Below are 14,901 nucleotides of genomic sequence, written 5' to 3'. Positions count from 1 at the left end.
TTGACTGGAGCATAAGAGGTTGTTCTAGATGAGCGAAGTGACGGTCGACTAGCTACCTCACCTCTCTCTGGTCCAACCATGGGGTCAGCATGCTAAGGCCTGGCCCAGCATGCGCCCAGCTCTCTTTTGGGACTTCTCAGAAATACTGATGAGAAAGGGCCTGCAGAGGGGGCAGAGCACTAGAGGTTTTGTCACCGAAAGTGAGCACACCCCTGGACAGGCCCACCCCTGGCTCCAGACTATCCATGACAGAACCCACTCAGCATTCTGGACTCTATGGCTCTAACAACTTAAATAATTTTTATTACAAAAGGAAGAAAAGGCCAAAATATCCCCAACATTCTCCCATGGGCTTCTCCCTTGGCGCCAATAAATAAGGTGGGGGAGACTGACCAGAGGAGGGGGTGGGGGTCATGGTTCAGCAGAAGAGGGAGCTTAGCCTGGACAGAGATGGGAAGGACATCCAGCCCACTCTGCTGGTTCCGGGCACTGTGATCACATTGGCTGGAACACAGAACTCTGCCCACTGACAGCAACAGTCTCTGGATGTGTCCCAAGGAGTGTGGCTAGGGAGGAAGGACATGTCTCAGGATGACCAGAATAGCTGCCCCACCCTGCAGACTTCTCAGTTCTGGGCAGCATTGAATCCAGCCAGCTCCCTGCTGGCTCCCAGGGAATCTAGCAGCATCAACTGAGGTGCAAGCCCACCGAAGGGGGCCTAAGACAGATGGAATGGGCTCTCCCCATTGGGGGAGGCAAGAATGAAAAACCGTCGTGAGAGCTGGCTGGGTAGGGAGCCACTGTGCCAGCCTGGAGTTCTATAGGTTAGAAGGACAGACCACCCCCCTTGCCAGCTCAGCTTGCAGCTCTGTCACTACACCAAGATGGTGGTGGAGGACACTGGCATTGCCCAGTCAAGTCTCAATGGTATAGCTCTGCAGTAGAGGAAATGGTGGGATCCATCACCCCTGCTCAGGTCCCTTCCAGGGCCAGTGCCCTCCAGGCAGGGAGGCCTTTGGATCCATTCAGGCAGTTCCAGGGAGGACAGCGGAGGGATCTTTTCAGCTCCCTGGCCCAGCCATGCCCAGTGAGTGAAAGCTGCTCTCTTCCAACAAGAGCCGTCCCAGGCGGTAGAGCAGCTGGGGGTACCAGTGTACACCCTCCCCTGGGGTCCAGCTGCCCCACGTCAAGCTGTGAAAGAGTCGAAGGGGCCAGAAGGCCAAGTGAGCCAGGTGGTGGTCAGCCACGGCCGCGAAGCAGGAGGCCACCACATCCTCTACCACCAGCGTCCCGTGCCTTGTGAGTGGGGCATAGGCCCCAAGGGCAATATGTGTGGAGACAGCTGCCACTCGGGCAGGCTGCAGGCCTGGCACCCCAGCCACCAGCACATACTGGCCAGGCTGCACTTGACTGGCAAATGTAGCCCGGAAGCGGGCCGCTGGTTCTGTGTGATTGTTGGCGGTGAAGAGCAGATGGGCGGGTGTGAGTGCCAGGCGTCTTGGGGGGTCCTGGGTCTCGATGACCTGGAAGGCCCTCAGCCTATCTGGCTCTCGATCCAGGAAAATGAGCACGTCACTGAAGGTGGGGTTCCCATCCTCCCCCATGGCCAGCACCCGGTCTCCTGGCCTCACGGCTGACAAAGCCACACGTGCCCCATTCTCCAGGCGCACCTGGGCTCCAGCAGGAAAGCAGCCACCTGTCTTGGCTGCCGCCGAGTGCTCTGTGGGGAGAAGGGACATGAAGGTGTTACTGCTGCGGAGATCAGAGCCCAGCCACAGCACCCTTCCCAAGCCCAGCCAGAGCTCCTCATGCTCCCAGAGAGCCCCCATCACCATATCTTGGCCCCTGTCCCCGCATCCCATGCAGCCCTTGAACCCACTCCAACCCACAATGTGATCTCTGCCTCCTCCCCAGTCTAATCCTTTGCCAATGAGAGGAGCATATTGTGGTTCCAGTGAGTGAGAAGGAAAAGGCCATCCTGAAGCCCAGATGAAGCCCCCCATCTGTTTTCAATCCTGACAATGTTGTGAAGCAGTCAGAGAGGTCAGAGGTCAGCTGAGCCAGGCGGTGGTCAGCTGTGACTTGACACCCACAAAACTGCATCCTCGTGGAGAAGGTGCATAACTTCACTTCTCTGGGGTCTAAATGTGCCATTATTTCTCACCCCTTGATCAGATACTCCCCCAAAGTTGCCCTCTCAGACTGACACCCCAAGTTCTGTGCCAGGGCTGGCCCTCGGAGTCTGTATGGAAGTGGGAGGAGGACCAGCCGTGGGGTGAACACAGACCCCAGGGAAGCCTGGCTCAGTGGCCAGGGTAAAGTCACTGTCACAGTTCATGTGCTGGGTCCTTGTGCAGGAACAGGACACAGTGGCATCAGTGGGTGGGGTGGAGAACTGTGTTTGGGGATCAGGAATAATGAATGGAAGTGGCCACTGGGAGCTGGTACCCGGCCAGTGTTTGCAGGTGAGGGTGGATGTGACTTGAAGTAGATACTGTTGGGAGGAAAGTGCTGAGGGAAAGGGGGTGGGGGGGTCACCACTGTGGGCCCAGGTTTGATCAGGAATAGTAAAAAGCAGCCTGGTCTCAGTGTGCAGGGTCTGCAAGTGTAATTATTGCCTGGTGCCAGGGTGGGGGGCTGAGCCTGCAGCCCCCAGGGGCCAGGCTGACAGTCACACAGGAATCATTTGACGCATGCATGACTGGGTCCAGTGTGGTGACAGGGAGGCTGACAAGGTCTGAGAGAGGGGCAAGGCCCCAGTGCCTGCCAATTCGGATCAACAAGGCGGCAAATCTGGGAAAATCCACTTTATTGAGTCCACTCTGTTTATTCTGGCCCTCCTGGCTGGCTTTGCCCCAAAATGCCCAGCTTCGGGGCCCTGAGGGAGAGGTTGGGGACGCCTGCGCCCCCTGGGAGGAGCCCTAAAGGGCCTGACCTGCAGCCCGGTTGTCGGTTCTGAACCTCTGGGCCTCTGGCTCCTGGGGGGACGTGCTGGCGTCGGGCACACCCTGGGCCCGCCCCACCGCCCCACCGCCCGCCTCTGTTCTGCACCACGCTGGGTGGGGAGGCCGTCTCTCTCACAGCCTGGCTTCCACATCTGTTCAGCTCGCTCTGTCTCCAACCTCCTGCAGCAGGCTCTGGGCTGTGGCCCTCAAGGTCGGCACCCAGCTGCGCTGGGACAGGGCCCTGTCTCCCTAGGCTCCCACCAGGCTGGGGGCGGAGCAGGCGGTCACAAGCAGCAGCGGGGAGCGCCGCCGACGTCCTCTCTCCCGGGGTTCCCGCCTCCATCCCCGGGCGGGTCTCTTCACCTTCTGGGCCCCAGCGGGCCCCGCGCCGCCTGCCCACGCCCTGCGGCCCCGGCCCCGGGCCCAGTCCCCCGGCAGCGGCTCACCGGACTTGACGGAGCAGTGCACGTGGGCCTTGGACTCGTAATACACCCAGTCGAAGCCGGCCTCCACGGCCAGGCGCGCCAGCAGGCCGTACTTATTTCGGTCGCGGTCGGACGTGGTGATGTCCACGGCGCGGCCCTCATAGTGCAGCGACTCCTCTGAGTGGTGACCGTCCTCGTCCCAGCCCTCGGTCACCCGCAGCTTCACGCCGGGCCACTGGTTCATCACCGAGATGGCCAGGGAGTTCAGGCGGTCCTTGCAGCGCTGCAGGAGGAAAGCACCGGGTTGGCGGGAGGAGCCGGCCCGCGCGGAGGCGCAGCCTCGCTCTCGGTGCGCACCCGCGGGAGCGGGAAACCCGCGAGGCTGCTCTCCTCTCTCTTAGGAACACAGAGCCCCAACTTGCGTATACGGCTGCCCCATGGACCTGATAGCACGGTGACGCCAAAACCCGGAGGGCTCATCAAGCCCCGCAACCTCAGGGCTCCTTTCTCTGATAAGTGGCCCCTCCCTTCTGTGCTCGTTCCGCCCTGCTGGGGGTGCCGATTCCTCCACAGACCCGCCTACACCTTTCGGGCGCCCAGTCCCTCTGTCTCTCCGAAGCACCGGAGACCAAGGGCCGCCTGCTACCTGGAGGGGTGGGAGCGCAGCCGACCGCCGGCGGCTGGCCTGCTAGGCGTGCAAGGCCCGAGATGCCCAGTAGGTGTCACCGTAGCCTCAGGGCTGAGGCCGGGGGACGCCAGCTGCGGAGGCGCGGCAGGTGCGGAGCCCCAGCAGCGTGGGGGTGTGTTGGAAGGGAATCTCGGGCCTATCTGGATGCCACAAAGCATTTTTTGCTGGGACCCTCTTATGTCCAAAACCTGCCCACACCCCTGCCCGAAATAGGACAGCCCTGGAACCAGAAGTTGGTGGAAAGACTAGTGCCAGGTCTGGCCGGATTAAGGGCGACGCGGAGCGTCTCGCGCGCTACAAGGGTCTCCGCAGGGTTGATAATCCCAGGCAACGTCCACCCGGCCCAGAGTCCTCCGCACCTCTGCGCTGCCTGCATCTGGGAAGGGACTCCAGAAACCGAACCTCTAATCTCAGGGAGCCGGCTCCACGCTCCGCCTCACTTGGGTGGGAGTAGAGCCGGGCCCCGGGGAAAGGACGGAAGAGATCACCTGTCTGTGCTGACTCCCCGCGTGCCTTCAGCCCAAGGGATCCTGCAGTTGACTGGGGGGAGGGGCCAGCCAGAGAAGGGGCCCTTCCACAGTCCTTGACTCTGAAGTTCGAGGTGCCGCCAGGCGTGGGCAGCCCATGTCTCAACCTACTTCCACCCCGCAGAGCCCGGCCCCACAGACCCTTGGACTCGGTCTCGCAGGAGCCAACCGCGGTTACAACCCAAGGCCTTCCTGGTGAGACTAGATGGGGCGCTCACCGCCCCGGGATGGAGCTCCGTGTGCTCTTGCCTCCAGGCGTCTAGCCCCTCACCTATGTTCGCTGGCGGGCCTCTGCTCTCCGCCCCATTCTCCCCCGCCACCGCCCCCCCCCTCGGGTCCAGAGCCAGGGCACGCGCTGTCAATGATTGCCCAGCCCGTGGCCCGGATCCTTATCTGCATTCCTCTGCGCCCAGCCCGGCCCGGCCACCAGCCAACCTTCGCCCCGACACTGGCTGGCCAGCCCCGGCGCCAGGGCGCATGCTGAGGGCCGTGGTCTAGCTGCTTTTCCTAAAGCACTTAGAACGTGGGCTGTCTGCCTGCGGGGAAGCCTCTGGAGACCGCTGAGGAAGGGAGCGTAGGACTCTTCCCCTGCGGACCTGGTTGCAGGAAAGAAAGTTTGCGTGCCCCCCCCCCCCCCCCCAGCGCTTAAGCTGAGTGCTGGTCTCAGCGCGCAGAGACGACTTTAGCTCCTGCTCCCTGCCTCCCCGGCACCCGAGCCCCTCCCTTACAATCCAACCCATCCCAGCCATCAAGTCCAGGGATTCCCCAGGTTCGTTCCGGCGCCCGAAGACCCCTGTCCCCACCCTTCAACCGCAGGGGCGCCTCTCAGCTCTCTGGACAGACACGTGGGCTAGCCCAGCAAGTCCTCTTTCCCACCTCCACCTTCCTCGCTGTTCCTTAACCCCCGACCCCACCGTGGCGCTACTCCAGGAGGGGGCAGCGCACCAAGCGCGCGCGTGGAGGAAAGGCCGTGGGGCCCTCCGCACCCGGCGCTTCTTCGCCTCTGGGTGCCGAATGGCTTCTAAATAAAAGAGGCGAAGCCGTGCGGCGGCTTAGGCCGGGAAGGACCGCGGAGGCAGCCAGGTCGGGGTGCCTCTGAGTGCCGCGTCTGACCCGAGCTGCCGGCGCTCCGGGGCAGAGGGGCCTCGGCCAACTGGCTGGGCGGTGGCGCTCGGCAGCGGGGAGCTCTTCTCACAGCCATCAGCGGGCTCGGGGATGCCGGCACTCCCGCCCGGACCCCTGGCTGTGCCATCTTGGGCAAGAGGCAGCTGGGCTTGGCGAGAGGGGCAGGTGCCAGGGGGCGTGCCAGCCAGTGAAGCAAAGGTGCCAGGGGGGCGGGTAGGGCCGGGCAGGTGGCGGGGCGGCGGCGGCGCCCTGGGAGGGCGGGTCGCGCTCACCTGGGTCATGAGGCGGTCGGCGCCCGTGTTCTCCTCGTCCTTGAAAATGATGTCGGGATTGTAATTGGGGGTGAGCTCCTTGAAGCGCTCCGAGCTGCGCGCGATCTTGCCTTCATAGCGCCCGCTGGCGCCCAGGGTCTTCTCGGGCACGTTGGGGCTGAACTGCTTATAGGCGAGTGGCACGAGCTTGCGCGGCGGCCGCCTGCGGCTGCCCACCACCCTGCCCGGCCCGCAGCCCCGCGCCGCCGGCACCAGCAGCAGCAGCAGGAGCAGGCAGAACCGCAGCCGGGGCCGGAGCCGGGCGGGAGACATGGCCGGGAGCCCGGGAGAGCGGCGGGCGAGGGCGCCTGGTGGGCTGATGGGTGGGCAAGTCGACCCGGGCCCTACGGGGACTCAGGCGTCGGGGTGGCTCCGGGGGGCTCCAGGTGGGGGCGCCATGGGCTGCGCGGCGCGGCGCAGGGCCGGCGGGACTCAGGTGCGGGGCGGGGGCCCGGGGCCCTGGCTGGTGGCGGCGCGCTGTCCCCCTCGGCGCCTCGACTCTGAGCTGCCCGGCTCGCCCGCCGCCAATAAATAGGCCGGCCCGTTTGTTTTGGCAACGCGGCGGCGGCGGGGGGCGGCGGACGGCGGGGCTGCGGGCCGCCGGGCTGGGCTGGGCTGGCCGGGCCGGCGGGTTGGCGGGCCCCGCGGTTAGCACCCCGGCCCGGCGGTCAGGCGGCTCGGGCGGAGCGGGAGCTGCTGCCGTCTGCGGCGCAGCCCGGGGCCGAGTGAGAGGGGAAATGGAAGAGATCCGGGCTCGGGCCCCGCGCAGACCGCACCCTACCCATGTCCCTGCCTCCTGTGTGCTCGACAGCGAACCTGCAGCAAGGGCAGCCCTGCCTCCTCCCCCTCGGGCGGGCGGCCCCCGGCACTAGCCAGCCCTCATCCCGCTCGCTCCTCCGCCACGAGCCCGCCCGCCCGCTGCCCTCGGCGCCCCCTGCGCCGCCTGAGTTCGCCCTCCCCCCCCGGACGCGCCCCACCCCGCCTTGGCCGCGCCTCTGGGCTCCCCGCGGCTCCGGGGTGCCCCGCCAGGCGCAAACCTCCGGGACAGGAGCTGCCACCCCCACAGCGACCGCAACCCACGGCGCGGCCGGACGCGAGGGGCGGGGGGCAGTGGCCGGACCGCACGGCCGCCTACGGTGTCCCCTGCGGGGAAGGAAACCAAAAAGGCAGGAGGCCGCTAGTAACCTGGTGCCCCACCCTCGCCCAGGAGACGCGCCCTCCAGCCTGGCGGAGCTGCATTCTGTATCAACTCCGTGCACATCCACGGCCGCCGTGTGGGAAACTGGGAACGCCGTTCAAAGGAGCGAGATGGAATTGCTAAGCCATAGGCCAAGGTGCAGAGAAGTGCAGCCAAGATGGTGACATCAACAGGACACCAGAGAAACCACGACCTTAAAGAGGGCAACACAGGGGGCTTGCTGAGAACCCAAAGAAGAGTCCAAGCCAGTGGCACACAGTACAGGAGCTGCTACATAATTACTCTTCGGTCTGCTTTACAAATGAACAAGGATAGAGAATATGTAGAGGCGGCTGGAGAAGTAAACATGGGTTGTGTGTTTTTAATATGCCATTCAGGAAAGCTGAATGAATTAGGTTTCATTCTGCCAAAACAAGAAAAGGCAAGTGTGTTAAAAAAACCAAACCAAACCACCACAACCACCAAAAAACCCCACCACGAACTACATATATGATTTGATTGCAATACATTCTACAAAGTCAATAGCAATAGAAATAAAAGGCTGAGAAATTAAAAGTTTATAAATTCTCATTCCAAGAACATTGATACAATAGATACCAGTTTTATTGGTGCTTATGTGCCCAATACATGGAAACTATTAGACTTTATTATAGCAAGTATTCTACTTGCATTGTTAATTTAAACTCACAGCCCCGGATGAGCTATTACTATCCCCATGTTACAAGGGAAGATTTTGAATTTCAAAGAGGATACTCAACTTGCCCCTGGCTGAGGAAAAGGGCGGGATTGAACTGGGGGGAGGGGTCTGACCCCAAAGCGGACATATAGGCCCTCTCTCTGTGCTGCACCCACTCATTCAGCACAGCCTGGGTTTGGGACTGAGGTGGCTTTCCACAGGTGTACTCACAGTTTCTCTAGATCAATTTTGTGAACACAAATTCAGAATTGGAAGGGACTTAGTCAAGAGAGTGCTTAACCCAAGCACTTCATATTACAGACAAGGAGACTGGGGCCCACAGCAGAGAATTTAGGACAGCTCCCCCAGGAATGGAGTGGATTGTTTCTTTCCTCCCCTTTTGCCCATACTTCCTCCCTACACCCCATTCATTTTCACATTAGCATCGGATTCTAGGTCTCCAAGTCACAGATCACTCTAATGTTGCTTCTTTTCTTTGAAAGCTTTCAGAGTGTGCTAACTTATATTTTCCAGGGTTGAAGAATTATCCCTACAATATCTGTCGCCCTCAGATCTCTGGGGCAGACCGCGCAGCCAGGCCAGTACCTCTTCCAATCCAGACAGACAGGAGCTCCCTGCTTTTATGGGGTTCTGAGAGAGAAAACCCTGTAGGGTTCCATGGTCTTTTATAATCACTTTCTATACAAGTTTTGCCTCAAGTTCAGTCTTTCCTTCTTCCTACCTCTCGAATGTAAATTCACCTCCTGTCCTCTTTTCCTGGCCCTGGTGACTAGGGCCGTTAGCCTGGCCTCAAAGGGTTGTTAGAGTCGCTTTCAATCTTCTTCTCTCCAAGTGAAAGACTATTTCTTCAAGATCCTCTCAGAGGTTCTCATTTATAATGATTTATTAACACTGCCTTTCTTCCTCTTTATTTTTCCTCTTAAACTGGTGTCCTGTTTAATACAAACCTCTGGTGAACATGGGGTCAGTGTCAAATAAGGGTTGCTTGGGCAGCGCTGACGCAGCTCGGGTGAGGGCGCCTCCACGGCTGTGCCTCCTCCTCGGTTCAGGCTGTACCCCCTAAACCAAACCTCCTCGGCCCCACGGACTTAGGAGCAGTGGTCAGGGTGTGTCCTGGGGCTAACATGGACCACACCTTTTCTCTATGGCAGGTGCTTTAGACACTTAGTAAATCTTCACAATAACCCTCCGTTACACGGTAATTATTTTTCCCATTTTTACAAATCCACAACTCTAGAGCTTTAGAAGTAAAGTAACTTGCCTGTGATCTCACAGTCAAGATTTGAACCTGGAGATTTTTTTACTCCAAAGCTATAGGTCTCTTCTCAGGACACAATGGTGGTTCAAGAGCTGAAGCTCAAATTTAGAGCAGCATCAGCACAACCTCCTTCAGCAGAGGAAGGGGGAGAGGAGGAGAGAATTTAGAAGCATCATGATTTCTACAGCAGCGACCTGGAGCACTTTCTATCCAAGTTGGGCCTAAGGACCCTGATCATTTCTTGGCTGCCTATTCTCTTAGCTGTTCAGTAGATACAAGGGAGCTTTTGAATTGGGCCAACCCATTAGACCTATCAAATAGTGTCTGGCTCTATTTCTGGTCACTGCCAGGCTCTTGCCAGCAGGGAAACTGGAGAACTGAGGTGTCCACTCTGGAAGCACCAAAGGCCTGGGGTGTGAGCAGCAGTGACAGAGCCTGATCAGGGCACCTCACATCTCAGTCCTGGGCCAGTTGGTAAAACCACTTTTCTTCTCTTGCTTTTAGAGCTCTGTACCCCTCAATCATCTCTATTTTTAAGAGAACTGAGTAAAATCTATTTCTTTGGATAATATGATTATTTTGTTCACAAGAGTAAAAGTTGGAAAAGTAGGTTGGAGGGAAAGGAAGGGAGCAACATATACCATAGACCCTGATAATTTAACATCTGTTTCGTACACTACCAGGTTAGTATTTTCAGTGGCAATCCAATTAGAGCCGCTCCAGACTCACAGTGCTCTGCAGTCTTGAAAGTAATGTGCTAGTGCAAATATAGTGTACTTACAGTGATATATTCATATATGCATATTTGCATATATATATTTACACACAAAGTCCATACTTCTATATTCAATTAGTCTTTTTTCTCCTTTTTTCTTGACCAGATCAACCCTGCTCTAAACTCATGGGTGCCGAGCCACAACCAAACAAGTTTCGGGAATGAGGTCAGTTGAATACCTCTAGTGGCTCAGTGAGCAGTAGCTCTGGTGAGTAGAAAGAGCACTGGGCCTGGAGTTGGCAGGTCTGTGCCTGAACACGTCTTTGATACCTTCAGCCTGTGTGGCCTTGGGCAAGACTTCTTTGAATTTTAGTTTTCTCATCTATAAAGTGAACATTAATATCGCCTACCTCATAGGGCTGTTGAGAGGGTTAAAATACAAGCTGTAAAGTATAAATCTTATGTATAATTCATTTCTGTTCTCTGCTGGGTCCACTAGCGGCAGCCTCAGTTCTCTGATTCCTATTACCCGTCTAGGGGGGAATACGCCAGGATGCTCAGAGATGTGAGCCCAAGACGGCAGTGGGGGTTAGGAGGCCCTACTTCTTTCTATCAGGGAGCATCTACCTTGTGCACACTAGCATAATAGGTACATGAGGATAGAAAATGCAAAGAGATAAGTAGAAGACAGTTGTCATCCTCCAGGAATTTACTATTTAAACCTAAAGATGCATCATGAAAGTAAAAGGCAGCTATGAAGCCATGAATGCCACTCATTAGTGAGTACAGAATAATGTATTATAAACCAGACAGGTTAATAGATAAGATGAACTTGGTCTAGAAGAATATGAAATTAAGAAATGATGATGTATGCCTGAAACTAATATAATGTTGAATGTTGACTGTAATTTAAAATAATTTTAAATTAAAAAGGAAAAAAATGATGAACTTGAGGTGAGAGCTCTTGGAAAAGTCAGTTTTGAAGGAGGGAAAGAAATGACTGACAAGAATGAAGGAGACCCTTAGAAAGGGGCAGCCGTACAAGCAAAGATGATGGCCCTCGTAGTGATGAAGAGCCAAGCTGAACGACCTAGTAAAGGGGAGAAATCCTAACATCATCTGATGTAGCCTTCACCAAAACCTTAAGGAGTTGACACTATTCTCTTCAAACTGAGGCTCAGAGCTTGTCAGTGAGAAAGCTGGAGTTGGAATCCAAGCTTGTTTGGCTCCATAATAATCAGTTTCTCGGTGAGTGACTCCTAGGACAAGCATGCTGGGTTGTTGACCTTCATTCAAGTCACTCATTCTCTCTCTAAATCCAGGGGACTCTTCTGTTATCTTCATCTTGGCCTTTTAAGACTTCAAACTCTGTTTGACTTGACCACTTCCCCAGCTGGTTTGGAGCACTCTAACTTCTACTGAGGATTTTTAAGAGGTTAGCAACTCCGCCAAATCTGGCCCGCATGCAGAAATGGGAGCATGCCTGTCTTTCAAGCCTTAGATCAGTCCAGAATGCATTTGGAGATCCAATTAGAGCCACTCCAAACTAACAATGCTTTGAAAGCCAGCTATTGATCAGAAATGGGAATGTCAAGTTACCTTTGCCCAAACAATAAGCTCATTACAAGGCACTTCAGAGAGATCCCAGCATTAAAGACCTTGCTTTGATGACTTTGAAAGGGGAGGAAAAGGCAGAATTAGTTACAAAGAGAATGGTGTTTTCCCCTCAGGTCGAGACTAAAGATTGTGGGAAAATCTTATAGACAGGAAGACATACATATAAATATATTTCTGTATTTCTGTATATGGATAATAACATGTTTACTAAATAATGGGCTTTATTTCCACCCCAGTGTCTCTATTTGGGAAGAAATTGTTGCTTAAAGAGAATCTTGGCAAATACCAGTCTAGTGAATGTTCAGTAAAGGGGGACAGGAGTACTACCCTCTTAATGCTCACGTGACGCTCCGGACTTGCCTGTTGTCGCTCTGTATCTGGGTTTGTACTGGTCACCCGCCTCACAAGTCTCTCTTGGTAGAAATAGCACCCTAAGGGTGCTGGGGCTCTGTGGCCAAATAAAGAAGGTAAACATTCCCTTGCTTTTTAATAACTTGTATTCTCCATTTCTGCAAAATGATAAATTCATTCCCTATGGCTATAGCTAACAAAATTATGTTTAAGCCCCACTCTCACCTTACAACTGGTTGCTGCAAACAACAAAGATTACATCCACTTATCTGCACACATTTCTAGAACCACTTGAAGATACTGCTGGTGTGAGCGAAGCTGTGTATTTGTGAGCCTGTGTGAGAGAGATAATCTCTCTTCATTTATTCAATCAACAATTTTTGAGCACCTACTAAGTGCCAGACACTGTTCGAGGTGCTTGGGATGTGAGAGAACAACAAAAATAAAAGCCAAGATTCCTGCTCTTCTGGAGCTATATTCAAGAGGGACGCAGACAATTAAATGTAAATAAGAAATAAGTAAAATATATAATGTCTTAGAAGGGAATAGGAAAAGACTATGAGCACGAAACATAAACGGGACAAAAGGGTTGGGAGCACAGCCAGCTAGTGGGAAGAGGGCCCACGGTTAGGAGGCAGGTGTTCTGCCAGGTGGGGTGGTCAGTGGAGGCCCCGCAAGAAGGTGCAACTTAAGCAAAGACCTGAAAGAGGCGAGGGCTTCAGCTAAGTGGGTAACCAGGGGCAGAGAAACTGCATCGAGCAAAGGCCCTAATGTGCTTGCATATTAGAGAAATAGCAAGGAGACCAGTGTGGTCGAAGATGAAGCCATGGGGGGAAATGGAATGAGCTTGACTTTCTACTTTCTGATTATGAGGGTGTTTTTCAAACTTTTTATAAAGCCCAGAGTGAAGATAATGTGCCCTTTAAAGAAACTTATGCATTGACATAGTTAAGCAAAGGTAAAAGCAGGTAACAAATAGCATTTATACGTGCAATTCTTTTAAACTTTTTAAAAAAGAGATACATAGTCATGGCTCTCACTTTGTAGTTCATACACTTGAAAAGTTTTTAGGAAAAAATCTCCTTTTAATATCATCTTTGGATTGTAGTTTTCTTGAAAGCAAGAGTTATGTCTTTGTGACCATACATAATGCATGCATTACACATGTATGTAGCATAATGCCTGTTGGTGGGATGCTGGTAAGTCATACATTATGATGACTAAGTGCATTTTTAATTATTCCTATTTCTTGTTGGATATGGATTTTTCTATCTCATTCCCAGCACATTCCCTACAAAGCTGTGCCATTCCATTGGGTTCCTTTGAGGTGACATGGGATTTTCCTGTTGGGCCTTCCCATCTGCAGTTCAAGTCTATGTACAGCATAAGGTTTAATCGACCAGCTCGGCTTCTCCATCCCCCCTTGGTCAGGAATATGGCCTGTTCCCCGAAGCTTCCACTGGGGATCGTTCTCCTCACTGAATTCTCCGCAGCAGTTACTCAAGTTGTTTAGCGGCTGAGACGGTTTCCATCATCATTACATCGTTTTGACGTCAGCTGCGTACCTGCTGCGATGCCATCTGACGACTGCCGTGAAGTCAGTGTTGAGATTCCTCCCCGGAGGCACATGTGCCGCCTGGGGTGTCGCCCCAGGAGCTGTGTTCCAGATGTCTTTGTGGTGGGGGGCCCAGCTCCCACCAAGCAGTCCCTGCTTCACAATGGCTTTGGTGAATGACCCACAGGAACCACGTCATCTCTGAATTATCACATCACACCCTAGGTGAGAAACACCAAGTGCTCTTTGTTGTTCCTCCATCCCCACCCTGTATGAACAGATTAAGTAAATATAGTTTCGTTTGGCACAGTTCTGCTATTTCATTCTTCAAATTCTAAAAATGCACACACACTTTGACCGTTCAGTCCTCCACGGTGCCGGAGCTGGGCCTCACTGTACTTCACCTCGTTGACTGGTGACACTCCAAACACAGTGTGGCTGCAACTTGTGCCCAGTGCATCCTGGGTGTATGAGAGCCCAGTACAATCTCAAAGTTGGCCAGTTCACAAGCCGGGTGACCTACTGTCTGCAAGAGGAATGCCCTCTGCCTTTTGATGAACACATTGCCATGTTCATTTCCCCCTTTAACACCATCCAGACACTGCATCTTTTTTGATTCACAATGTCATGGTACAGCTTATCTATTCCCCCTGTGCTGCTATTCTAATCACGTAATTATCCTGCCACATTTTTAAGTGCTCATCCAAGGACATGCTTAGAGAGAGGGAGAGAGAAAAAAACACACACATCGATGTGAGAGAGAAATTGATCCTTTGGTATATGCCCTGACCTAACCAGGGATCAAACCCACAACCCAGATATGTGCCCTGACTGGGAATCGAATTGGCAAACTTTCGGTGCACAGGACGACACTCAACCAACTGAGCCACTCTGGCCACGTTGTACTCACTACAGAGAGCAACATAATGGACTTTACCACTACCAAAAAACCACTCCACTGAGGGTTTCAGTATCACCTCCATACATCAGAGTATTATTATTTATATTGCTGTTATATCAGATTATTAATCAAACACAAATCTTTTTTGCCAACCCCCCTTCCCCCAACCAATGCCTTCCTGTTTCTCCCATATGTGACATAAGACAAACTTGTATTGCTTTGTGCCCTGGAAATGCCAGGCAGCCATAATAAACAAAACTAGCAGTCTCTCCTGATCTGGCAGCAGTCTTTCTGTCTTGAATAAGGGAACTCTTTACCATCCAGGATTCCCAGGAGTACTGCTCTTGACCCCTGAACACAGATCCAGACCCCTCGGGGCTTCCCCACCAACCCCAACTCCTTTCACCACCCTCTGCTCACCCTTCAGGGCCTAGGGTGGGAGGGGAAAGGTAGGATAGAGAGCCAGTCAAGAGGATTACCCTTCCCCTACTGCATTCTCCCTTCTCCTGTCACCGATTTCTGACTGCTGTCGATCCTATCAGGGGTCCATAAAGCGAGGAGGACTCTGGCCCTGGAGAGGGGGGTAGA

At 54.4% G+C, this 14,901-nt stretch overlaps 1 protein-coding gene and 1 long non-coding RNA gene across 3 annotated transcripts; one reads left to right on the top strand and one right to left on the bottom strand.

The window, feature by feature from the left end:
- Positions 1-273: 273 nt before the first annotated feature.
- IHH (Indian hedgehog signaling molecule) lies at positions 274-6,523 on the bottom strand. Its single transcript, XM_081143297.1, has 3 exons — positions 5,983-6,523; positions 3,392-3,653; positions 274-1,720 (listed from the first exon to the last, which is right to left on the bottom strand). The coding sequence occupies exons 1-3, from the start codon at positions 6,292-6,294 to the stop codon at positions 1,062-1,064; spliced, it is 1,233 nt and encodes a 410-aa protein (XP_080999423.1). The 5' UTR covers positions 6,295-6,523; the 3' UTR covers positions 274-1,061.
- On the top strand, positions 5,943-13,720 carry LOC308559948. Of its 2 annotated transcripts, none has more exons than XR_013999227.1 (4): positions 5,943-6,052; positions 7,229-7,640; positions 10,056-10,157; positions 13,141-13,720. It is a non-coding gene; the product is annotated as an uncharacterized lncRNA (long non-coding RNA). The 2 variants fall into 2 exon arrangements; XR_013999228.1 differs by having other exon boundaries at positions 5,962-6,052; positions 10,056-10,115.
- The last annotated feature ends 1,181 nt before the right edge of the window (positions 13,721-14,901 follow it).

The sequence above is a fragment of the Miniopterus schreibersii genome (assembly GCF_964146895.1).
Source record: "Miniopterus schreibersii genome assembly, chromosome: 7".
Classification (NCBI taxonomy): domain Eukaryota; kingdom Metazoa; phylum Chordata; class Mammalia; order Chiroptera; family Miniopteridae; genus Miniopterus; species Miniopterus schreibersii.
This window is presented reverse-complemented; position numbering and strand designations above follow the sequence as displayed.